General features: G+C 42.7%; 1 protein-coding gene across 2 annotated transcripts in view; it reads right to left on the reverse strand.

Annotated features, from left to right (window-relative positions):
* LOC144792208 (putative cation-transporting ATPase 13A4) overlaps positions 1 to 26755 on the reverse strand; it is a 408029-nt gene that overhangs the window by 84775 nt on the left and 296499 nt on the right. For both annotated transcript variants that reach the window (XM_078667109.1, XM_078667108.1), the window contains 6 exons: positions 26135 to 26221; positions 18339 to 18495; positions 14964 to 15081; positions 13533 to 13657; positions 7215 to 7378; positions 4664 to 4786 (listed from right to left, as the gene is read on the reverse strand). In XM_078667109.1, the coding sequence (XP_078523235.1) occupies positions 4664 to 4786; positions 7215 to 7378; positions 13533 to 13657; positions 14964 to 15081; positions 18339 to 18495; positions 26135 to 26221 (774 nt within the window). The remainder of the gene's footprint in view (positions 1 to 4663; positions 4787 to 7214; positions 7379 to 13532; positions 13658 to 14963; positions 15082 to 18338; positions 18496 to 26134; positions 26222 to 26755) is intronic.

Here is a 26755-nt window from a genome sequence, read left to right on the forward strand (position 1 = left end):
ATGGTTTTAAAAAACTAAGCATAACCAAATCTAACATCGTTCTTTCTACATACTACAAAAAGTGCCACCAGAAAAGCTTGCTTCTTTACAGTGGTTTTAAAAGAAAATTCCACTGTCCATTTCAAAATGTCTAATCTCAAATGTTATTTTCTTTTCAAAACAATTACAGACCATACCACAAAACTTCTAAAGCTGCAAGCCATCCTCTAAGCAGCCCAAATAGAAAGGCATCTCACTGCCAGAAACCAGACTACAAAAGATTAAAAATCATCTCTTGTAAAAATTAATTAAAAAATGTGCATATAGAATTCATTAAACATTCTTTTCACATGTACATAGCTCTTTAAAGAAAATTTCTCAACAAATCTTTGCAGAAATATTAACATTTAATTTTTCAAAATCAATGTATTTGCAGATGCATTTTGAAAACACAACTGTAAACACATTTTGTCCACGTAAAATTTGAAAAAAAATCTTCCCTCTTTTTTTCTACAGATAATCCAAAAATGGCTTAAAGCAAACTAGCAAACAATATACAGTTCCAGAGATGCAAAAGGCTGCTCAAGCATGGTGGCTATCTTTATTGTAAGAAGAGATAACCTGAGCCCAGAAGTCAAAGGAGGTGTGTGCAGTATTCTTCATCCCATTGCAAAGGCAGAACAGTTACTCTGGGTGACAATGTAAAAAGGACTACATAGCACAACCACTCTGCCTCTGCAATGGAGAATGAAGTGTGTGAAAATGTACAACAACTGGTAAAAAGCTTGCGTCCAGATCCAATGAGTCCTGTGGCTTAGTTTTGAGGTAGGTATGTAGGTATCCCATAACATTACCAAGCATGCAGCTAGTACTGTGCCCACAATACCCAACCAGAGGCGAACGATACAGAGGCAAATACAGGCAAGTAATTTTCAAAGAGTAACACCACTAACCTATTCTGAGATTAACATCCCCCCCTGAACTAACAGCTTGTTGCTCTAATAAACCTTTCCTGTGGCATGACAAAGAAAATCTTTCAGAACATAATTCATATTCAGCACAACTCATAACCTGGTAACCCTTGAGAATGATGAAAATTACATATTGGATGGGACTTTTAAATCCATACCTCATCCATTCACCCAATATACATTATTCATGCTAACATAAATAACACAATGGTCCCTTTGGCTTACAGCTTACTCCCTGACCAGCAATCCTTGAAATTCACTGAATTTGTAACACTGATAAAAACTAAAACTGTATTAAAGTCCTAGGAAAAAAATTGACTAGGAGTCAACAATTATTTATCCTATTTTTAAAATTTACCCTGACACCCAAATTCGAGGATTTTTTTGGGGTATTCAGACAAAATATCGAGTAAACAATATGGAGCTACAGAAATATAGATTTTTGATATTGTGATCCACAAATATAATGATGCTGGAATGTTGTTGACAAGAATATTGATTTTCTAAGGTAAGTAATATCGATGTTAAAAATATCTATGTTGTTAATATCAATGTTAAAAATATTAATGTTGTTAATATCATTTGCAAAAATATTGTTAATAATATTCTGTTTTTAATTATTTTTATATAATTTAGGATATATTTTAATTGGATATGTTTTAAAGTATTTATATAATAATTGTTAATATTTGTAATATAGTTTGTTAATTTGTAATTCTTTTCAAATGTAATTGTTCATTGGAATTTTTAGTGTCATAGCGGGTTGTGGGGTACAGGGTGAAAAGTTACATCATTTTAATTAATTCATTCATTAATTTCTAATATTATTAATTATTTCAATACATTCAATCCATTCAATACAATGATCTGACGGAGACAGACGTTCTTGCCTGCACACTCAAGCAATCGCCAAGGCGCCCCAGACCCTTAAATATTCCCACCGGCTGGTGTAGAAGAATCAACATGAAGTAAAAGAACAAGTACATCAAACAGTGCAACCAGTGCTTCGTTCAAAGTAGAAGATCAGAGGAATCACACACCTAACAATAAGGCTGTCCAACCATATTCCAGTCCTGATGAAGACCCGCTTTAGATGCACATAAAGCAGCGCATCGTCCCTAGGATCGAAACGTCGACGTTCTATGCAATATATCCGTCTATACAAAGTCCCAACGAACAAAAGAAACAATTTAACCTCCTGAGACTATTGTGATTTACAGTGGATATTTTGAAAAAGTTTTTATTTGATGTATATATGTTCTGTCACCTGTAACAGTCAGTCACCAGTCACGACCCACACCCATTATGTATTCACAGTCCATGTGTTTTGTGTGTATTGGACAGAACGCCTAATGCTTTGTAGAATTCAAATCTATGAAAAAGTTGAATACTAAAGATTTACTTTTTCCTCTTGTGGTCAGTGTTTATTGTTTGTATATATCCTTCATGGGAATTATGGTTACATTTACTTATTAAGTACTATGTTCAATTGAAATGTGTTTCCGACAGAACCATTGTTGTTTGTTTAATTAGCCGCCCAGGTTCTTAGGGTTACAGGGTTCCCCTATTACACTTACTGATATTCTAACAAAATTTTGCTCAATAATAAACTGAAATTGCAGCAATTCGGTGGACAGCCTGGCTATACGGAGAGTATTATTCCTATTAGACGTTCCTCCTAATATATTAACTAAGGGGCCCATTAGAATGTCGGGCGGATTGCCCCCGCCTGGCTAGCAGTAGCCACTGCCGGCCTGGCGGGGGCAATCCGCCCGACATCTGCAACTGAATTCCCCTCCGCCATATTAGTATGGTGGAGGGACCGCGGCCGACGGAAAGACCGTCTGCCGCTTTTCCGCCCCGGTCGCCTTGCGGCCACGGCGGAAAAGGATTAATATGGTGGCGGTGTCTAATAGACACCGCCAGACATATTAGTATGGGCCAAAAGAGATGCCTTTCTGTGGCGGCATCGTCATGCGGTCTTCACTCTGGGCGCCCCTTGTGGGCCCCAGAGTGAAGGAGGGGTGGGGGGTGCACACGGGGAGGTACCTGTGGTACCCCCCAGCATTTGCATACACAAAGCCGCAGGCACCACGCGGTGCCTGCCGCTCCATGTATGCAAATGCATGCATACATTTTTAACATTGTGGCAGGCGGTGCAGTGAGCACCGCCCGCCACAATGTTAAAAATGAGGGATGCGCCTGCCACTTTGGCGGGCACATCCTAATGCATACATCGGGACCGCCACCCTTAAGGCGGGCAGTCGCTTTTACCGATGGGAGCCATCCTAATGGGGGCCTAAGGATCTTGTGGTCTGTCTGTAGTGTAAATATTCTGCCCCACAAATACCACCTACTTTTTTCAATTGCCCACCGGCATTCCAAAAGTTCATTTTCAATAACGAATTAATGCAAATCAGCTTTACAAAGCATTCTCCATGTAAACCCAATGGTTTGTTCTTCATTGGCAATTCTCTGGGTCAACAATGCACACAAGCCCTGATTGTTTGCATCAACTGAAAGAGAATACGGTATTGAAGGATCAGAAGGTTTTAACTCTTTGACCTCACTCAGGTGTCTCCTCACCCATTCAAAAGCTGTTTTGCAACTTTCATCCCATACAAATACTGTGTACTTCTTTAGCAAATTTGATATAGGTCTGACTCTATTAGGATAATCAGATATAAACCGCAAATACAATTTGCTCAATCCAAGGAAAGATTTCTCACCAACTGTGACATCGGGAAGAGGTGCTTGTGATATACCATTCAGTAATCTTGGTCCAAGTTGGATACCAGTGCTGGAAATTGCACGACCCAGGTATTCTACCGATTTTTAAAATAAACGTACCTTTCTCACGTTTCAAAACTACACATTGGCTCTGGAATATAGACATAACTTTGTTCATTATGCCATCATTGTGGGTAGGCCTATCATGTACATGGATCAAAACGTCATCTTGGAAAATGGCAGTATTCTCCACATCGTTAAGAAGATTCACCATGAGAAGTTGAAACACTGATGCAGCCGAAAGATGCAGTTAAACTTAAGATAAAGGTTATTTGTCCTCCAAGAAATATCTCAAGCATTCCTTTCAAGGGATTCCAGTTGATGGCATTTTCCCTATGTGTCTTACATTCCATATACATTTATAGGTATTGTGATTGACCCAATTTGGAGAATAAGAGATCTCAGAGAAAAAATGATTTCACATAATTAGTGTCATGTGGTTTTAGAAGTATACACATTATTGTCTCCTATTAGACTGTCTGTTGTATTGGGAAGTGAGGAAGAAAGTCACTTGTCCTACTTTTAGGAAATACCAAGCTACAAAACGATCAGAAGCATTAATCACTCTATTAAAAATGAAATATTTAGATTTGATTGTGTTAATACGTTAACTCAGAAAGGACCTTTTATTGTTGAATATTTGAGTTTGTATCAATAAAATAATTTATCAACAAAACAAATATAGGAGTTTGTAAAAGTGCTTTTGGAATTTAACTTGTGTTAGGTGTTTTCAAGGAAGAGGTATAAAATCTGTTATGTTAAAGTGATCCAGGGTTGCACTTATTATAATGTACAAATCCATGGAGATTTGACATTGAAAAAGATGTTTTCATACCTTCTTATAAAAATTATTGTTTTCTACTTCTTAAGGATTATGTCTTGGAAATAAATACATTTAGTTTGTTTGAAAATCTAAAACATACTTTTGGGAGCAGACTGTAGAAGTGCTGTAGTATAACTTGATATGTTTTTCCATCCATGGCAAAGTAGTAGTTTCCCAACAGCGTCGCCTGGTTGAATTTCTCTTCAATGCTAATGAACATCTCCTGTAATCAAAAATAGTATTACAAAATTGTCATTATTAATGGCTCACTTGTAGAAATAACATCAAATTAAATTAATGGCATGAAATGATATCCCTCCTCCCACAGGACACTGCCGACTGATGGCAGGACTAGGTGATCTTTAACACACCCTTTTATCACTGTTACAAGACCACCAGTGTTCTGGAAATAAATCAACTCTGTCCTCTTCCACATTTTGCCTTCAGAACATTGTTCAAGGTGTGCATGCCTCATGACGGTACCCTCTAATTAATAAGTTTGGATGTGCAAACAAATTATTACATTTCATAACATAAGTGTGCTCTTGGCAGTGCCTCATGTCTGGAGCTTCTAATTATATGCATAATTCTGTGGAAATGCATATTTTCCACAGCCCCCCCATTTTACTCAGGATAAATGGTGTGTTGACCTCTGCAGTCAGTGGTTGTCAGCCTGCTGCCCAGGCCCAATCACATTTGCTATTTTTAAAATGTTGAGTATTTTTATTTCCAAATTGCCTTTGGTGTCCCTTTAGTTTGACACCTTATTGTATGTAGGCCCATCTATATCCCTGACCCCTACCGCCCATATCACAGGCCAAGTCTTTCAAGGAGTGATGGGGATGTAACTTCCTTACTGCTTCTGAAATTTAACATGATTTAGCTGCATATTTTCTTTGCAGCCTCGGCTGCAGGGCCTATCTCCTGCTGCAAAAAATGTTATGTGATATTAAATTTCCAACTTTTAATTCGAATTTATGAACAAAGGTAATTTCTCAGTGTGTAGGTAACCTGTACTAGAAAGACCAGTCCCTATTTTATAATCTGATTATTTAATACTTTGTTCAAAGAAGCATCTTTTCCCGTTGAAAAGGGAGACCCGGCAGCCCTAAAGGAGACCTACTATCAGGAGTCCACAAGAGGTGTTGTAGGTAGCAGGAGAATTACTTTAAAGCTTACCAGGGCTGAACAGGGAGGGTCAGTGGTAGAAGTGGTTTGCAGCAGAGAGCTCCTCCCATTGGGAACAGGTCTTCACCATTTTGGATCTCTAGACCATGAAAACTTGGGATTGTTTTGATACCCAAGGCATGTACCTTATGAATGTTCTGAGGATTAGGTAGGTCCTCATCAGCTTTGATTGCATGGTCACCCTCTAAAGTCCCATCCTACATCTACGCCAGAGTGAGGCCTTGCTAGGCTCCATAGACATCCATTACTGCTGCATTGAACAGTTCCTCCTAGGTTCAGCTGAGCTCCTGCGCCGCTACTCCGGATACATAACACAGAGATTGAAACTCATGTTTGGTGCAGACGAGGGAGAGTGGGTATAGGAAGCCACTCATACACTTTTAATTAGCCACTGAATTGAAATCTTCAACAAGGCAGAACTCTGAACAGTCATAGTGACATCTTTCTGCTTGTTGTTTTACTCAATGTTAAAACCAATTTATTTGAAGTTCCCCAGGGATGATATACTAGCCTGTGGCAAAATCATGAAATTGACCAAGTACCCATCTTAGCAGCTTCCCGTTAACATCACTGCTGTGGTGTGGGATATTCTCCAGGTCTTTCATTCTTTTCCAAGCCATTCATATTTCCTTTTTCTGCTTTTCTAAGAATTCACATTTGTGTGTTTTTACAGATATTAAATATTTTGCATACAAGCATTTAGGTGGACAGGTTCAGGTTGATTCAACCACCAAGTGTAGTATGATATTCAGCTCTGTGCCACCCTAATCTCACAGGTAAGCACATTAACATGTCTGGTGAAGCACTCACAGAGGTAGTACGCAGCGAACAGTGGGCACTGTGGGAGGTGGTAATGGCGCACTCCCTTTAACGGAAATTGGTGCAAGGTGGAGCCATGAGTGATGCCCATGCAATCATGATACCAATAAGAAGGACTCTTTATATACCACACTAGTGTCTTCAGCTTAGAAACTTGTGCACAAATCCGTGACTTGAGGAATGGAGTGGGGCTCTGCCATTCTACATGTCGGCGATGCGCTGATCCAGCTTCAGGTTGGCCATCATCACAGACAGAATGAGAATCTTCTCAAGAGAGGTTTGGAAAGGTAGAAATGTGACATGTCTTAATAACATTGAGTTCCAGGCCTTGTGAGCCAACAATATTTCCACTGTTCACTTTGGAGGTCACATGCACATGGGTATTCCCTTCTTTTAACACCCAGAAGTTATTATCTATTATATGTATTAAAATGTAAATGACTGTTTTGCGAACTGTGTATTTTTACCCACCATATTGTGAAGATGTCAAGAGTATGTTGGAAATCAATAAGAAAGACTCAGAGTGGATGTTTTTAACTTACACATCTGACAACCTCTAGAAAAGCTGGAGAACAACTCTATCCAAAATGTTTGCTGTTCCTCGCTCCAGCTCATGCGATGCATACCCAGAAGGCATTACTTACGTTTAGTCCGTCCATCTTGCTCTTCTGATTATCTACCACTCTTAGGGTGATGGATGGCGGGCCGGAGCCTTCTGGTCCACAGGCGGTGACCAGGATACCCGTGCTAGACTCAGCAATCATTCCAGAATGTTTTCCAATAGTCAGCGCTGTCTGAAGGTTGTCACCTGAGGAACATACACATCCCTAATCTATTAAATACCACATGTTGACACTTAAATATCAACAGCAAACAGCAAAATGGCATGTTTAGGAATGTGGCCGCACAGATTTAATTTCAAATTCAACATAGCACATCCAGTCATGTCTAAACAGGACTTGCGACCATGCACTCTTGACGTCAAACAAGGACAGTCTAACAAAAGGACAGTCTAATTATGTAGCAGGGGTGTTCGAAGGCACATGAAATTACAAAGGGTGAATGCAAATGTAAATCCATCAAAAGGGCTATGTTTACAGAGCTATGAAATAAAATAGAAGGTGAAAGAAAAAGAGAGCATAAAAATATCAGAAAAGTAGTAATATTTCATATCAAGACACATCTGGAAACCCAAAAGTGTCAATTTGGAGACAAGGTAGTTATTCAGTCTCACCCACAACTGGGGTCTTAGGATCATCTGATGCATTGCAAAGTAGATAAGACCAATTGGGTCCCCAAATATCCTGAAGTCTAGATGTAGGTGGGTGCAGCAAGATAAACCTCTCCATTTGTAGCGGGACGCGATTGTGTACAATTGTTACTGTTGATGCTGTATTACTAGTTGTACCAACGCGACTTTGGGTGCTCGATCTACCATAATATGAGCGCTTGTGATCCTAACTTCTTACGTCTACAAGAGCATTTGCAAGACGCTCCATAACAGTTTCTTGTTCTCCGCTATTGTTTGATTATTTTTAAAGTAACTACTGCACGAATAAGAATCCACTCTACCGCTATTGGTTATTTTCAGATCAATTTTATCTCCATGAATGTTGACAAAGTAGAGATTTTGCCTGAACTGGTTTCTCTCGCTGGATAGGAGGATTACAGCAATTTGCACTGGTTCTCCAGGAAAATAGACCACACATTGATTGTCACAAGTGTGGTTATGAGCATGCGCCTGAGTCAGAATGCGATTCTTGTGTGCCCGCAACAAATTTTAGGTAACACAGGTGGATAAATGATTGCAGATCCAGGCATGTGGATCTTTTTTATCACACCTGATAAACCTAATATTGTGATTACTGCTGTGGAATAAATGAGTTGCTAGAATGAATGGATCTTTACATCATGTGTCATTTTGTTTTCCAGAATGAATCGTAGATAACAGAACCGTAAGTATCGCTGCTCAGCAAGCGCTATATGGTTCACTCTAGCGTGTGCATGCATTTCCTTTTCACCAGTTCTGAAGAAAGCCTTGCTGCAATGCAAAGGGTGAAACATGTAGACCTTGCCATTATTACACCACAAATGTCTTTGACCAAAAAAGCTATTGAAGACATCCACCAACTTTGTTTTTAATCTTGTCCTATGACCCCACCAATAAAACATTTTCAGGAGTCATAAAGGCAACCTTAAAAATCACGTTCACCTGTCACTCACCTTGCACCCTAAAAAATCCCACTTTGCTATAATTCAGGCATCACAGCACACCCGAGAGGCACTCGGCCCCTCGGGTGGGAACCCAATGATGAAGCATGCCACCAATTAGGTTGGTGGGTGAGGGTTCTTCTTAAAAAAGGAGTCACTTAATTTTTTCACCACATTTAGCAGTAATCCTTCCCAGGAATTATTCCTACATTGTTGTTTGTGTATGTCTCTAAGGGACAAGAAGTAGTTCCAGTATACCCTTTCTCTCTTTGTGTCTCTGTAGAAAGATAGTCAGGTGTTTAACGAAGTCTGTACCCCAGCTGATAGGATGTTCTAGGGTAACCTGTGTTGTACTCTCAGTTATAAGGAAAAGGTTTGATTTAGACCAATTAATGGAAATACCAGAAAATGTCCCAAATCTGATGATCTCACTATCATCTGCACACCTGGACAGCAAGAAGAATCCATGATGAAAGCTAAGGCCTCCATGCAGGTGCTTTTCTTGGAGCTGCCTAAACTAAGGATCCATGGTCAATATAAATAATATAGGAGATGGGGGCATTCCTGCTACGTCCCTCACGCTAATGAGAATGTGTCTGATGTGAGGCCATTGTCAGAAATACAGGCCATCGGACGTGCATATAAGGGCGACATGATTGTTGGGTATACCATAATCATTGGAGGATCTCAAACAAAAATGTCTATTCCAGGGATTAAAACCCCTTTTCGGTGTCAAGCATTGTTACTGTTGCTCTAACCTCAGGGCTGATTTGATTGATCACCACAATACCAATGCTGAGATTTGATGTTGTGATTTTATGGAGAACAAATTTCGACTGTACAGGAGCAACTATGCACTCCAGCAGGAGGGATAGCTTGATGGCAATTATTTTAGCAAGAATCTTGATATCACTATTTCTTAATAAGAGGGGTCATTAAGAGGCACATATAGTGGGTTCTTCCCCAGGTGTAGTGAGGAGAAAGGAGATGGCTTTCTGCATCAAGGGAGTAATTCCCTGTTTCAAAGTGCCTCTGTAAATACCTCAATAAGGTGGGAGCAAAAATATGTTGGAACGCTTATTAAAAAAATGCAGGGACCCCACTGTGCCTGGGGCTTTATCTCCAGCAAGTAAATCAATGGCGGCAACAACCTCTTCAGAGGCTATTGGTTGACTCTGAAACAGTTGATGGTATTCCTCAAGCCACACCAGCGCTACTATGTTTAGGTAGTTAGTAATATCTTCCAGGGGCCCAGCTCCCCCAGGAGCGTAAAGACAGGAGTAATAATGTACAAATTCAGATGGGCTATCGACGTTGTTAGTGAGAACTGTTCCGTCCCCACCCTCCAATCTATCAATATGGGGTCCTGCTCTCTCTCTCTCTCTCTCTCTCTCTCTCTCTCTTTCCTGAACAGTCAAGCCAATGTTCTGCCAGGACTCTCCCTTTCACAACTTCAAGAGCCTTCAAAGCTAGCCTTGATATGCACAAAATCCCTAAGAATGTCATTCAACACTCTTGCATGCTTCACTATTGCCTGCCCTCAGATCTACGTCTTATAGGCCTCCCATAGTGGTTCCAACAGAGAAGAGGCCTTAAATCACCAGTATGGGTGACAAAACCTGGAGCGAGGGAGGGCAAATTGAAACACAACTGATGAGTGATCTGAAAGAGTGTAGGGTAACTGCTAGGCCGCTGATACAGAAGTGGCAATTTCTGGAATGGCCAGCCAATAATCAAGTCTTGAGGATAACTCGAGATGTGCTTCATGTGCCTAATACCACAGATCTGCCAACCTATATAGACTAATGGTATTATGAGAACTTTCACTGCCTGAGTGTGGTATTTGCAGAGGGTACCAGAAAAGTCCCATTGTGCATCCAGCACTAAATGTAGGTTAGTTTCCATATCATGGCATCTCTGTGAGAGTGTTGCAGTTTGGAGAATACATGTAGAAAAAGTTGAGGTTCATCAATATTTGGTGTGGATGTATTTAAGTAATTAGACTTTTCCTAGGGTGCCACTAGAATACCAAATCTACAAACGCAGTCGCCATAGATCTCATGAAGTTTAAAGGTTATGTCAGGACGTACGAAAATACACACTCCTCTGGAATAAGTAGTATATGAAGAGAAGTAGCGGTGAGGGAACACTTTGGGCCGAAGGAAGATGGGCATTTGGGTGCCAGGTGTATCTCTTGAAAGAAGCCCACATTGATCTTGTGGTGGGCCAGGTATGTCAATACGCTGCTGGCTTTGTGATGGTCATTAGGACCTCTCATTTTCCAAGTGAGCCATTTAAGAGTGAGCCTACGAGAAGTCATAACTCAAAGAGGAACATAAAGTAAACAAACTAGTGTGTTTAATCCAGATGGAAAGAATCATACGCTAATAACCATAGAGCGTGCATGACAGTGAATCAACTGACGTGACAACACCTAACACAGCTCCACCCACACTGAGAACTCCAAAATTCAGTGCTACTTTGCTGAAGCCAAGAGCCCATGAGCAAAACAAAAGCCAACAAAGGGTGAGAAATAGCTTCTAGGCATGTCTAAGTGAAAGAACACTAAACATAAAAAACACAAGATAAGGAGAGTATGAACATCACAACCAGTCCCCTACAAGAAGTTATCACAAAAGGGATGCCACAAGCATATTGGAAGTGGGAAGGAGAGGATCAGCTCAGCTTGGAAATTCAGGCTTCCTCAGTGTTGGCCAGTCATTGATGCAAGTGTGGCCCTAGAATCAGATCACGTCGAGCCAAATTTGAGGATATCAGGGCATGTTGGAAGGTAAGGACCCTGCCACCAAGTTCCATCTTATTCACGTTGGATATGGCATACCCCACACCACTGTACATTTCGGGCAGGGGTCCGGGACTGCATCAGTAAAGTCAGGAAAGATCAAAATTGCAGAACTTTGATGGTGAAATGGTCCTTTCTCATGAGCTAATCGCAGAGCAGTATGTTAGTCATGGAAGTTGAGAAGTCTGGCTATGATTGGCCAGAGAGGTGTCCCTGGAGAGGGACCGGAGACTCTCTACACGAAAAAACTGTCTGCAATCAAGGGTTAGAATTTCTTCAAATTGCATATAGATGTTGGAAAGTTTCTCAGCCCTGGCATAAAGCTTCTCTGCCCTGGTGTACAGCACAAATTAGGGTGGATAATTAAATAACGCCTGGCAGACAAAAATTAAACAGCCAATCAAATTTTAAATCAGACTATTAAGAATGGTTCAGATTTGAGAAATTGGTGGGAATTGGTGGAACTTGAACTGACATGTGTATTAAGACAGAATACTCTAACATCTCCCTCAAGTCCTTGAGGTTGCAGTATGTTATGGAAACATTATCAGGCATGAGTAGTATAATATTTTTTAAAGCCTTTTAATAATGCAGTAGTTCGAAATCAAGAATATAAATATGTGTCTTGGAAATACCAAAGAAGTAAGAATTTAGGTTAAGAGAAAATAAAGAAAGGAATTCTAGTCTGGATGTGTAATCGGCCAATAAAAAAATAAGCTTTACTGTGTCTGTTGAGTTTGATTTAATTTGTTTTGATTTGCCCACATTAACAACACACTTTTATTTTTGTAGCAGAACTCCACTGTTGTACTGCAATTACTTGCAGAATGGGACATGTGCAGTGTAGTTATTAGAATAGTTGGGGACCACCTTTCCAGATTTTGGGCCTCATTATCATGGAGGATTTTCCGCCTCCTCCGGGCCGGCGGAAGCCACCTCCGGCCCGGAGGAGGCGGAAAATCCTCTGCGGACTCCCCAAAGACCCACCGCCGCATTACGATGGCTGGTGGGTCTTGGTTTCTGTCCGCCGCTTTTCCGCCGCGGTTGGATTACAACCGCGGCGGAAAAGCTCTCATTTGGCTGGCAGTGTCTATCAGACACCGCCAGCCGAATTAGAATGCATTTCTAAACATGCTTTTCCGCGGCGTTTTTTCCGCCGTGGAAAAGCATGTGTACTTTTGATTTTGGGGGCCCGTTGCGGGCCCCCAGGGTGTTGGCGGGTGGGGGGTGCACATGGGGGGTACCTATGGTACCCCTCAGCATTTACATGCACAAAGCGGCAGGCACCGCGCGGTGACTGCCGCTTTGTGCATGTAAATGTTAAACAAGCACTTTTAACATTGCGGCGGGTGCTGCTTGAAGCAGCACCCTCCGCAATGTTAAATATCCAGGATGTGACCGCCAGGGTGCCGGTCACATCCTAATCGCACATGAAGGAACGCCGCAGCCCATGCGGACGTTCCCTCATCCTCTGGGGTCGCGGACGGACTTGCGTCCGTCCTCGATCCTAATGAGGCCCTTAATGTTTTATTAAAAAAAACAAGTATTTGTATACATCACTCTGACAGAGTGGAACCTATCATAGACATTGTATAACACAGATCATGTTTGTACTGCAGAATGACTGTAACATGTTCATTGTCTTAAGATTTCTTTGTAATTCTAAGCGACTTTTTAGTGTTTATAAATAAAACTTCTATAACAAATACTTATGATTGATAGGTGGTCTTAGTTACGTGAACATGGCAAATCCATTTAAAAGATTATGACGCTGAAGACTTCCAACTATTACTTGAATACATTTGTTTTACATATTTGAGCAGATGCTTATCTTGTGAGGGTGAACAAGTTAAGCTTCTTGATGCACTCTTTAATAGAGGTATCAGAAATCCTCACCCGTGTGTGACCCATGTGAAGAGCACTGAGATCCAGTGGTAATCTTACATACCTGTCACCATTACTGTCCTGAATCTCGCATCCAAGAGTTCCTCCAACACTGGCTTCGTCTCCGGCTTCAGCTGGTTTTCCATCACCAGCAGCCCAAGAAATTCCAAGTTAGATTCAACCTCTTCCCTTCAAAGCAAAAGAAAAAGGCAAACGATACAGTAAAGCAGTCAATGTAAGAATGCCCTCCATCTTTATGTTCTTTCAAGTCAATCTGTGGATCTGATCTTCCACCCTGTCTTCAGGATCCAATCCCACTGCCACCCCTTCAAATCCTCTTATTTTTACCCTAGGCACCACAATCAATGCACAGTTTTTTCCCTATTAGGTATCCCTCTTAAATCTTTCTCTTGCTATGGCCACATTCTTAAGTCTCTCCAAACATACTCAAAAATGCATTCATCATTACCATTTTAAACATATTTTTCACTCCTGATACAAGACAAAGTTTTAGTCTAGGGGATGCTAGTAGCCCCTTTAATTATCCCCTGGGAGAAGCACACTGCTACATGGGTCGAACTTCTGAGCCTCTGGGCAACATTTCAATGGGCAGATGATCCATCAATCATTGGAACAATCTCACGAGGCAGTGTTTATAAGTGTCTTCAGTTTTTAGACTTCAGGACATTGCCCAAGGAATGTATTGTCTCCAGATATAATGAAATCTCATCCGCATCCAAAGATAATGTGTCTGCTTTGCAAGTTCCACTTCCCCACCTACAAATCTTTCCTATTGAATACATTCCAAGGGTTCCTCTGAAGTATTCAATATTACCTGGGACAGTAGTCTCTGGCCGTATCCATCTATTTGGCTGCATTTGCAATGTAATCATAAAGCTAGTTCTGGTGATCCTGAATCTGTCAATTAACTACAAATCCTTTCCCTTCAGGAGATCAATAGAGCAGAGTTACTGAACAGATTTTGGCTGCTAAACATTGCTATATACAGATTTGGTATTTGGACACCTACAATACACCCCTTCCGGATACTCCATTGGTATCTATTTGGAATCACATTTTAGGAGTTGTAAAAACTAAGAAATCAGGTTACAAATTAGGAAAAGCCATATAAAAATATGAACATTCCAGGCACTCAGAAAGCACCTTGAGATGGTTTAGTTTACGGTGTTGTTCTATACAAGCTATCCCATTCAGTCATGCACTCACATAGACCTAACATGTTTTTGTAATCCTGAGTCCACCGCCAGAAGCTGACCATGTGACAAACTAAAAGGAGGTCTTGTGGAGCAAGTTAAAAAATAATAGTCATATCATAGGCCACTTAAATACTAATCTTGCATGGTTTCCAATTACAGTAATATGATCATCTCAGGAGAGCAGATGCTTTCTCTTGCTGAGGATTGAGGTTTCCATCAGGAATGAGTTACCTCCTCTTCTTGCAAGGGCTTGTGGGATGGAGGCTTCACTCTCTTACCTTGCTAAACTGCACAGTTCCGTTGGCGTCTTCGATGGCATAGGCTTGTACGCCAATCCAATGACCCGAAATCCTTGCATGGTGTAAATCTGAAGTTCGCTTGAAAAGTTGGACGGGACTATTCAAAGAAAAAATATCACAGATCAACATTCTGTTACATCACAAGAACTCAACTTTTGCACAATTTCATTCAGTCACAAGACAACACATATTTAGGCTTAGATGGAGAGTGCTTTAGTAAATACTATTATTCAACCACATGAAGGGAATTGTGTTGGGGAAAAACTGTGTTTGGTGAAAAAACAGGTAACATTTTACAGCAACTTAAACCAGATGACCCAAGAATCAATTTTAAAAATATTTTTTTAAATTATGCACTGAGATCTTGCAAATTGTTTCTAATTCTGCAAATAAACCCATGTACTAGTCCTTTGGTTCTGAAAATTCCCTTTGGAGTGGGTCACAATCTGAACTATCTCATGAAAGCTAATAACTATCCATTGAGTGGTTGCACATTGTGACTCACAGAGATTGGATGTTGGACTGCTGGGGTCAGCAGTTCACCATGTCTGTGATTGCCTTTAAATAAAGTAGACTTTTATTGTTTTTAAATGCGGTCAAGTCAAGTAAAAAATTCTTTATTCGGCCAAATTTTGACCATAAACACAATTATGCAAAAACCACGAATAAAAGACTACAAAAAGCATACATTTTATCATACAGAACAAATCTAAAAACTCATATGTTCTAGTCTCACATTGGACTTGAAAACCCTCAGATATTGGTTTGCCCATAAGAAATAAATAACTATGGATTTGTTGGCCTTATTAAGGTTAATTCTATACGATATTTATCACATGTCTTCATAAAACCATGGTTGCTCTGCTACATGTTTATTGCATGGTCAAATGGTTTCCTAGACCGCAACGCCCATGCTAATAAGCTCGCCACCCCAGAACATATCGTAGGTGACGACAGAATTTGCAGGTATATCAAAGCAGGCCTCACTTGTGCAAAATGGCAAAGTTTAAAAAGTGGTAAAATATATCAACTACGAAGATAATTATAAAAGCCACAAACAAACGTAAAATGTCAAAAGTCTTGACCTGAAAAATAATCACAGGAACAGGGCTTTAGGGACCCTAGTTTAGGAAAGCCCTTTGGAAACGTAAGACACCAGTGAATCTTAGTAAAAGAAAGCAATGATGTGGGTTATTTACATAGGACCAGGAAGGTTGCTCTATGGGCCCAGAGATCAATAATGTGTGACATGTTATTGTTGGTTTTTTTTAAGTCCGTCACCCTCCATTCATGTTGCCTATTTTTTTTAAAAGAAACAGGGATTGGTATAAAAAGTAAAGTTCATTTTCTTTGAAACAGTCTGTAGACCACTACCTTTTGCCGAAATTGTGTTTTAAAAAACTGTAAAGGGGTCCCCTTTTGTGAATGACTTACACCCATCATTTGAGGTGTCTGTAACCTGTTAGTAGACTGCAACTGGAATTGGAAAACATTAATACAGCTTACATTTAATTGGAATGTGTAAGGGACTCGTCAAACACGCCCCTTCCAAATTGTGATTCAATGTCCACATCCAAACCATTTCTAAATACATTTTATGGCAGGGTAAGTGTTGGAGGAGACCTTCTCTCCAGAGTCACCCTAAACATTTTTGACTGCACTCCCTTCCTTTTGCTGAAACCGTTTTTGTTGGCTTTTCAGACTCTTTGCAGCTTACCACTGCAAACCAGTGCTAAAGTGCTTGTGTCTCTCCCTAAAACATGGTAAAATCAGCCTACATTGAATGGTAAATTGAAATTACATGTACATACCTAGTATATGATGCAACATGTACCCAGGGTCTGTAAAATTAAATGTTACTACAAGGCAAACAAAGAAAACACAAGGAGATGATGGACAATATAAGACAATCTTCATTCTTCCACAACGAGTTCCACAACCACCGAGTTGGTCAAATGAGTTTTCTTTGCTCTAGGGTGTGAGGAATATGTCTGCTTGGTTCATACGTTGCTTCCCGTGCTTTGAAGATATCACTCGATTTCTCCACCGCGGTGCGTCTAATGTAAGCGCACCCCCATAGTGTACTGTAAATAGTCTTTTTCAGTCTGTCCTGTACCTCTATTGACGTGTATCTCTTCCCTAGAGCCCCATGGCTACACCCTATGTTGTGATACATACCTTGCCCTTCAGTACTCCCCTCTCTGAATCCCCACCTTTGAGGTAATCCATGATTTCCAGACTCTGTGACGTATTATGGAGACCTGTTTATTTAGAGGGAATTTGAAACCTCTTAGACATTGCATTGCAATAGAAAGGAGTTGAGTTTTCTGGGAAGGTTTGTGCTCCAGTGTTGCCATTATCACAAAGGTTTTTCTTTCGTCAGTACACTTTGATCTTCTACATTAAATGTAGAGTGTGGTTTGGCCAGTGGGCTTTTTCTTTTGGTGTTTTAAACTGTCAATCATATCTAGAGCATAGAGCATGGGATAAAGGGTCAGCCCATCTTACCCACTGGATGCCTCCTCTTTTAGTGACTGCACACTCACTTTAAAATATCTCCTTCATCTTCAGTGACAAGTTTGCCTATCTATTTATCATGCACTTCATGTGCCCAGTTAGATGTTATTTATTTCCCATCCCCTTTTTAGGGTGTTTAAGTCACATTGTAATTTTGCAACTGCCGGTGGTTTGAGTGCTGCTGGTGTATGTAGCAATCTATTAGTGCCTCCTTCAAAAATACTTAAAATAAAATACATGGTACAGTTGTGAGGTGTGTTATTTAAAACATCACTAGTAAAACAGCTGTATCTGTAAATTGTTTGAAGGTTGAAATTGTAATTGCAATCAAACTGGGTTCACATTTAGGTGGCAGTGTGTTTTCTTTTTTCTTTTTCATTTCTATGGCATACGCTGGCACCATACCATCAAGCTCAGGACAAAACGTTTTCCTTTGCCAATGCTCATTCTAAACTGTAACTTAATGGTGTTATGTGCCCATAAGGCAATATATTTCGAAGATGTTATCTTTCCACAATACAATTGTGTACGTAAAGTTCGTCTTTCATTTCTTGCTATTTATAATGCTATTGACCAGTTGTAAACATGCGGGGCAGATTCAATTTTCAATACACCCCGCCCCCATTTCTGTGTGGAATTAACATATTATGAGATGTAGAATATGCCCAAATATGTATATTGAGAATATTGAAAGTCATGATAGAGTTCTGGAACTTAGCAAGATGCTCACTGGGGGCCCTCATGCTTACTTATGGAGAAGGGACCAGGGAACCCTAGAATATTTACTTATGTTGGAAATGCTCAGTGTTGAGTTGTTTTTACTCCATGTCTGAATACCTGTCTCTGGTCTGCAGAAGCTGATCACCTTCTCTGGTGCTCCTTTCATGAAGGCCAGGCACTGGTCGCCCCCAACCACCTGTGTGACAACCGTCATCCTCTGTAGGCCTGAAGAAAATGGGAACTGGTGCACGATGGCGAGGCCTTCAACAGGAACCTAGGGACGAAGCAGAACATTACGTCACAATTTTTGAGGGCACTATAAGCTGTTCAGGACTCATGTAGCGCAACGGAGGTATCGCCTATTAGCAAGGCAGGCTGTGCAATTAAAAAATTTGGGCTAAGCGCGATTATTGCCAGAACCTAACGCCTGCTCAGACCATGACTTAACCTGTTTATCCAATGGGAGGTGGATATTGAGGTTAGGTCACCATTAGCATTAATGCCAGCGATATTCACGCATTGAGCCGCTACCGCCGGATATTTTATTGCATTAGCGATGAACGTTGCTAATAGCATGTTATCTCTGCGATAATATCCGGCAATAGGCAGCGATAAAAAAAAAATGTGCTAAGCGCATTTAGCGATAAATATCGCTATTTGTTGCTAATATGCCCCTCAGAGTCGCTGCCTGTTGTGGAGGTGGCCCAGAGTCTCTACTGTTTGTAGAGGTGAGCCAGAGTCTCTGTTGCTTGTGGAGGTGACTCAGAGTCTCTGCTGGTTGTGGAGGGAACGAGAATCGTTGCTGGTTCTGGAGGTGACTCAGAGACTCTGCTGTTTGTGAAGGTGGCACAAAGTCTATGCCGGTTGTGCATGTGACCTACAGTGCTTGTTGTGGAGGTGACCTAGAGTTTCTGCTGGTTGTGAAGGTGACCTAGAGTCTGTGTGCTGTTGTGAAGGTGGCCTAAAGTCTCTGCGGGTTGAGGAGATGACCCATAATTTCTGCTGGTTGTGGAGGTGACTCAGGGTCTCTGCTGGCTGTGGAGGTGACTCAGAGTCTCTGCTGGAAGACAAGGTGGCCCATAGTCTCTGCTGGTTGTAGAGGTGACCCAGAAGTTCTGCTGATTGTGGAGGTGACTCAGAGTCTCTGCATGTTGTGGAGGTGACCCAGAGTCTCTACTGTTTGTGGAGGTGGCCCAGAGTTTCTTCGGGTTGTGGAGTCAATCCAGAATCTCCGCTAGTTGTGGAAGCGAGCTAGAGTCTCTTCTTGTTGTGGAAACGACCTAGAGTCTCTGCAAGCTGTGGAGGCAACCCAGAGTTTCTGCTGGTGGTGGAAGTGGCTTAGAGCCTCTGCTGGTAATGGAGGTGACCTAGAGTCTTTGTTGGTTGTGGAGGCGATCTTGAGTCTCTGCTGGTTGTGGAGGTGACCTAGAGTCTTTGCTGTTTGTGTATGTGACCTGGAGCCTCTACTGGTTGTGGGTGTGACACAGAGTATCTGATAGTTTTGGAGGTGACCTAGAGTCTCTGCTGGTTGTGGAGGCAAGCAAGAGTCTCTGCTGGTTGTGGAGGCAAGCAAGAGTCTCTGCTGGTTGTGGAGGCAAGCAAGAGTCTCTGCTGGTTGTGGAGGCAAGCAAGAGTCTCTGCTGGTTGTGCAGGTGACCTAGAGTCTCTGCCAGTTGTTGAGATGACCAAGAGTCTCTGCTGGTTGTGGAGGGGACCCTGAATCTCTGGTGGTTGTAAAGGTGTCCCAGAGTATGTGCTGGTTGTGGATGTGACCTGGTGTCTTTCCTGGTTGTGGAGGTGACCTAGAGACTCTGCTGGTTATGGAGGTGATCCAGAGTCCCTGCTGGTTGTGGAGGTGACCCAGACTCTCTGCTTGTTGTGAAAGTGACCCAGCGTCTCTGCTGTTTTTGGATGTTGACCCAGAGTCTCCGCTGGTTGTGGAGGTGACCCAGAAACTCTGCTGGTTGTGGAGGTGACCCAGAGTCTCTGCTTGTTGTAGATGTGACCTAGTGTCCTTCCTGGTTGTGGAGGTGACATAGAGTCTCTGCTTGTTGTGGAGGTGACCTCGAGCCTCTGCTGGTTGTGGAGGTGACCATGAGTATCTGCTGGTTCTGAAGGTGACGCAGAGTCCCTGCTGGTTGTAGAGGTGACCCAGAGTCTCTGCCTGTTGTAAAGGTGACTCAAAGTATCTGCTGGTTCTGGAGGTGATCCAGAGTCTCTGCTAGTTATGGATGCAAACTAGAGTCTCTGCTGGTTTTTGAGGCGACCTAGAGTCTCTGCTAGTTATGGAGGTGACCTAGAGTCTCTGCTGGTTGTGGAGGTGAACAGGAGTCTTTGGAGGCAACTTAGAGCCTCTGCTGGTTGTGAAGGTGGCCCAGAGTCTCTGATGTGGCGGAGGTGACCCATAATATCTGTTGGCTGTGGATGTGTCCCACAGTCTTTGATGGTTTTGGAGGTGACTGAGAATCTCTGCTGGTTGTGGAGGGAACACAGAGTGGATGCTGGTTTATGGAAGTGACTCAGAGACTCTGCTGGTTGTGGAGATGACCCAGAGTTTCTATTGGTTGTTGACGTGACCTAGAGTCTCTGCTGTTTGTGGAGGTGACCTGGGGTCTCTGTTGGTTGTAGAGGCAACCAAGAGCCTCTGCTCGTTGTTGAGGTGACGTAGAGTCTCTGCTGGTTTTGGAGGTGACATAGAGTCTCAGCTGGTTCTGAAGGTGATCTAGAGTCTCTGCTAGTTTTGGAGTTGACCTAGAGTCTCTGCTGGTTTTGGAGGTGACCTAGAGTCTTTGTTGCCTGCGGTGGCAACCTGGAGTCTCTGCTTGTTATGGGGGTGACCTAGAGTCTCTTCTGGTTGTGGAGGTGACCTAGAGTCTGTGTTGTTTGTGTAGGTGACCTAGAGCCACTGCTGGTTGTAGAAGTGACCTAGAGTCTCTACTGGTTGAGGGTGTGACACAGAGTCTCTGCTGGTTGTGGAGTTGACCTAGAGTCTCTGCTGGTTGTGGAGGTTCTATGCTGGTTGTGGGGGTGTCATAGAGTCTTTGCTGGTTTTGGAGGTGACCTAGAGCTTCTGCTGGTTGTGAAGGTGGCCCAGAGTTTCTGATGATGATGGAGGTAACTGACAGTCTCTGCTGGTTTGTGGCGATTACTCAGAGACTCTGCTCATTGTGGAGATGACACAGAGTATCTCCTGGTTGCCGAGGTGACCTAGAGACTTTGCTGGTTATGGAGCCAACCTACAGTCTCTGCTGGTTATGGAGGTGACCCAAAATATCTGCTGGTTGTAGAGGTGTCCCAGAGTCTCTGCTTGTTTGTGGAGGTGACCCAGAGTCACTGCAGGTTTGTGAAGGTGACTCAGGGACTCTGCTGGTTGTGGAGATGACCCAGAGTCTCTGCTGGTTGTGGATGTGACCTAGAGCAGTGTTTCCCAAACTGTGGTCCGCGGACCCCCAGGGGTCCTTGACACATTCCCAGGGGGTCCGCAGGCAGCAGCTTTAAAAGCACTTCAAAGTTCCTTGCGGAATTAGCAGTTTTCAAGCAACAATAAAAGTGTCAAGATAACACCAGTGATTAATGTACCTGCTGGAAAGAGAGAGAGGAGAGTTTTGTCCAGTGGCAGCTTTAACTTATCTAATGTAGCACAGAGGGTTAATATGCCTACTGCAAAGAACATAGACCATGCATCTTTTTTTTTTTAAATGTTATGTGCATAGGTCAGTCGGTTACTTACTGCTTCTGTCAGTAACTTATTGTTCTTCCCAGATTGTCGTATCCTGGTGCATAATAAGGTCTTCATTTACTATTCTTTAAAAGCTATAAAATTCAATATGTAATGATAACTGTGTTGTAGACTGCACCATTGTTTCCCAAAAACTTTTGGGGGAGAGCATTCCAAAGCCCCCACAATAGTGGCCAGGCTCACTCATTGCACTTGGTATGCACCGTTTGGGGACTGGTCTGAAAACATTTTCTAGGGCTGCTTTTGGTTTCCAGTCTGGCCCTGGCAGGAGCAGGAGCCTCGTACTGCAAAATAAAACCAGCCATGTAAAAGTTTGTCACTGGGATGCAGCACCAATCTTTCCATTAAATTATTTATTTCAAATTCTTTCAATATAAAAGTTTAAGAGGGATATTTACCACAGAAGTGGAGGAGCGTGTCGTTAGCCTCCTTGGCTTAATGACACTGTCCACCACTTCGGAAACGTAAGGCTGCACCATATTTACAAGACTATGGTGCAGCCTTGCGTTTCCCCCTGCGCTGGCGCTACCCTGCTAAGTGTAGGGGAAGATTGTTTATGTACAGGAAGATCCTCCTTCCTGAACATAAAAAACCCAAGGCGTTTTGCTTTTTCCATGTGTACTGCATAAGGCAGCACACATGGAAAAGCAAAATCAAGGAGTAATAAAGCATTTCTCCTCGTTTCATCAAGTTAAGTCCAGGTGTTTCCTGGTTTTAATTTTGGCGCAGCCTCCTATTTACGCTGCCCTTGTAAATAGGAGGTAGCGTTAAAAAATCAATGGGTGTTGCAGTGGGACGCCCATCGCAACACCCACTGCCCACCTCTTTCACGTTAAGTATTGCATGAAAGGGGGTCTTATTTGCAAAGCAGTGTTAAGCCACAGTAAGTGGCTCAACGCTGCCTTTTACATAAGGCGAAGCCCATATCTCCACGGGAACATCGCAAAAAGTGACGTTCCCATGGGGATAGGGGCTTGTAAATATGCCCCAAAAACTGTTAGTAATTTGAGTTTTTCTTTTGTGTACACCTGTGTTTATTTTGTTCGAATTACTGTTTCAATGTTTGAAATGTAAATCCTACAAATTGCTTGGGGGTCCCCGGCTTCTGGTGGTGACTCAATGGGGGTCCACAGGAGTGAAAAGTTTGGGAACCACTGACCTAGAGTATCCGCTGGTTGTGGAGGTGACATAGTGTTTCTGCTGGTAGTGAATGTGACCTAGAGCCTCTGCTGGTTGTGTGGGTGACCTGGAGTCTCTAGTGGTTGTGGAGACAACCCAGAATCTCTGCTGGTTGTGGAGGTGGCCCAGAGTCTCTGCTGGTTGTGGAGGTGACCTAGAGTCTTTGTTGGTTGTGGAGGCAACCTTGAGTATCTGCTGGTTGTGGAGGTGACCTAGAGTCTCTTCTGGTTGTGGAGGTGACCTAGAGTCTTTGCTGTTTGTGTAGGTGACCTACAGCCTCTGCTGGTAGGAGGCGTGACCTAGAGTCTCTACTGGTTATGGGTGTGACACAGAGTCTCTGATGATTGTGGCAGTGCCCCAGAGTCTCTGCTGGTTGTGGAGGTGACCCAGAGTCTCTGCTGGTTGTGGAGTTGACCTAGAGTCTCTGCTTGTTGGGGAGCTGACCCAGAGTTCCTGCTGGTTGTGTAGATGACCTAGGGTCTCTGCTGAATGTGAAAGCGACCTAGTGTCTGCTGGTTGTGGAGGTAGCCCAGAGATTCTTCTGGTTGGGAAGTCGATCCAGAATCTCTGGTAGTTGTGGAAGCATCGTAGAGTCTCTGCTTGTTGTGCAAGTGACCTATATACTCTGCTCGATGTGGAGGTGACCTACAGACTTTTCTGATTATGGAGGCAACCTACAGTCTCTGCTGGTTGTTGAGGTGACCCAGAATCTCTACTGGTTGTGGAGGTGTCCCAGAGTCTCCTCTGGTTGTGGAGATGACCCAGAGTCTCTGCAGGTTGTGGATGTAACCTAGTCTTTTTCCCCTGGTTGTGGAGGTGACCTAGAGCGTCTGCTTGTTGTGAAGGTGACCCAGAGTCTCTGCTGGTTGTGGAATAATCTAGTGTGTCTGCTGGTTGTAGAGGTGATCTAAAACCTCTGCTAGTTGTAGAGGTGACCCAGAGTCTCTGCTGGTTGTGGAGGTGACCCAGAGTCTCTGTTGGTTGTGGATGGTGACCCAGAGTCTCTGCTGGTTGTGCAGGTGTCCCAGAGTCTCTGCTGGTTGTGGAGGCAACTCAGAGTCTCTGCTGGTTGTGGAGGTAACCCAGAAGGTGTGCTGTTTGTGGAGGTGGCCTAGAGTCTCCACTAGTTATGGAGGCGACCTAGAGTCTCTGCTGGTTGTGGAGGTGGACTGGAGTCTCTGGAGGCAACTTAGAGCCTCTGCTGGTTGTGAAGGTGGCACAGAGTCCCTGATGGTGGTGGAGGTGACCTACAATATCTGCTGGTTGTGGAGGTGTCTCAGAGTATTTTCTGGTTTTGGAGGTGACTGTGAGTCTCTGTTGGCTTTGGAGGTGACTGTGAGTCTCTGCTGATCGTGGAGGTGACCAAGTGTATCTGCTGGTTGTGGATGTGACCTGGAGTATCTGCTGGCTGTGTGGGTGACCTATAGTCTCCACTGGTTGTTGAGGACACCTAGAGTCTCTGCTGTTTGTGGAGGTGACCTGGGGTCTCTGTTGGTTGTCGAGGTGACATAGAGCCACTGCTCATTGTGGAGGTGACATAGAGTCTCTGTTGGTTTTGGAGGTGACAAAGAGTCTTTGCTGGTTGTGAAGGTGATCTAGAGTCTCTTCTGGTTTTGGAGGTGACCCAGCATCTCTGATGATTGTGGAATCCACCCAGAGTCTCTGCTTGTTGTGGAGGTGGACAAGAGTCTCTGCTGGTTGTAGAGGTAATCAACAGTCTCTACTGGTTGTAGGGGTAACCTAGAGTCTCTGCTGGTTGTGGAGGTGACCCAGATTTTTTCTAGTTGTGGAGGTGACCTAGAGTCTCTGCTGGTTGTGGATGTTCTCTGCTGGTCGTGTTTGTGTCATAGAGTCTCTTCTGGTTGTGGAGGTGACCTAGAGTTTTCGCTGGTTGTGGGGGGTACCTAGAGTGTCTGCTGGTTGTGGAGTAATCTAGTGTCTCAGCTGGTTGTAGAGGTGATCTAGAGCCTCTGCTAGCTGTGGAGGTGACCCAGAGTCTCTGCTGGTTGTGGAGAAGACCCAGAGTCTCTGCTGGTTTTGGAAGTGACATCATTAGAGGGGTCCGTCTGACGAGCTTTGGGATCGGCTTTGCACTGTATAAAATAACAGAGAAAAGCCTCTCCCTGCTGGTTTATAGTTGTTTCATGTTGGTTACTGCAAGCGGTGCACAAACATCCAGTTTTTTCTACATGGAAGAGGGCAAACAAGAAGAAACATTCTTTATGTTCAAACAAATGTGTAATGGACAGAGCACACAGCCATGTAGTAAATGATAAAACACCTAGCTATTTATACTTCTCAATCTGTACTGATCACATTATTCCATGATGGTAATGTGGTTCTGTGTTTTGTGTTGGAAAATTAGAGCCAACGTTTATGAGTGAGCCTGTGTTTCCAATATCTGTGTGTCAGGAAACTTGATTGACTGCCAAGAAAAAAGGCTGGTCATTCAGGGGTGCTGGAAATGAACCATAATGCCTTACAGGCCACTAAAAGTCTCTGTGCACCTGCCAAATACTAAAGGGGAGGAAGAAGCTTGTGAAATATTGGTCTTGTAAACACCAATACACCTGATCTCTTCTCACGGCGTAGGCTGGGTATCACATCTGCACACTAAAATACATCATAGCTACTCGTGGTGCATAAAACAAAACCTCTCCTCTAACTGTGATGAACATTGCTACAGCTCAAGTCATAAAACAATAACAGAGTTTCAGTAATTTATATTGCACAACTTGTCAGGACTGTCCAGGACTATATTTGGAACACAGTCAGGGACTTGGGCATGGACTGGTGGCTGGGTAGAAAAAAGTTCGTAGAAAGAGGAGGTGAGCAGTGCCCAGGATCACACAGTGAGTCAGAGAATAAAAGGGATTCAAAAGAGACGCCTGCCAAGGGAACAAGAAGGTAAAGACTCAGAAAGGACAAGCACTCATGAGGTGATCTAGCATTCAGACTAGCCAACACCCAAATCTGCCATCCCAAATGTAAGTACCTGGGTGATCTTCGGTCCGGGCTTAAGAATCATTGATGATGTTCGATTCCCTTCGACGTCTTCACTGATACTCTGATCCTCAACCTCCTGGCAGCAAAAAGAAGAAATACATTTAGGGCAGTGATACGCAATGTAATTTATAACATATATATATATATATTTTCACTGAAAAACCATAGGGTTCAGGCCTTATATAGTTAGGAATTAGCATTTGAAAAACCTTTGAAATTCACTGAAAAAACCATAGGTTTCAGGCCTTATATAGTTAGGAATTAGCATTTAAAAAACCTTTGAAATTCACTCAAAAAACTATAAGTTTTAGGGGTGTTATAGTTAACTGGACAGTTCACTCATACACAACCAATGAAATTGCTTTTATATAGTTAGTTGTACTAACTATATTTCCCGCACCCGCAATCCACTGCTGATGATGTCACATATTACATCATTCATGACATGGTCAGTGACATCACCGATGACATCTCAAATGACATCACTGATGACATCATTGATTACATAATCCACGTGACAATCACATACACCTTTTCATACACTAGTGAAATCTTTCATCACTCTTTGTAAAATACAGAGTATCATATTTGAATCCATTGACACAGCAAT

This window comes from Lissotriton helveticus, chromosome 11 (genome assembly GCF_964261635.1).
Source record: "Lissotriton helveticus chromosome 11, aLisHel1.1, whole genome shotgun sequence".
NCBI lineage: Eukaryota > Metazoa > Chordata > Amphibia > Caudata > Salamandridae > Lissotriton > Lissotriton helveticus.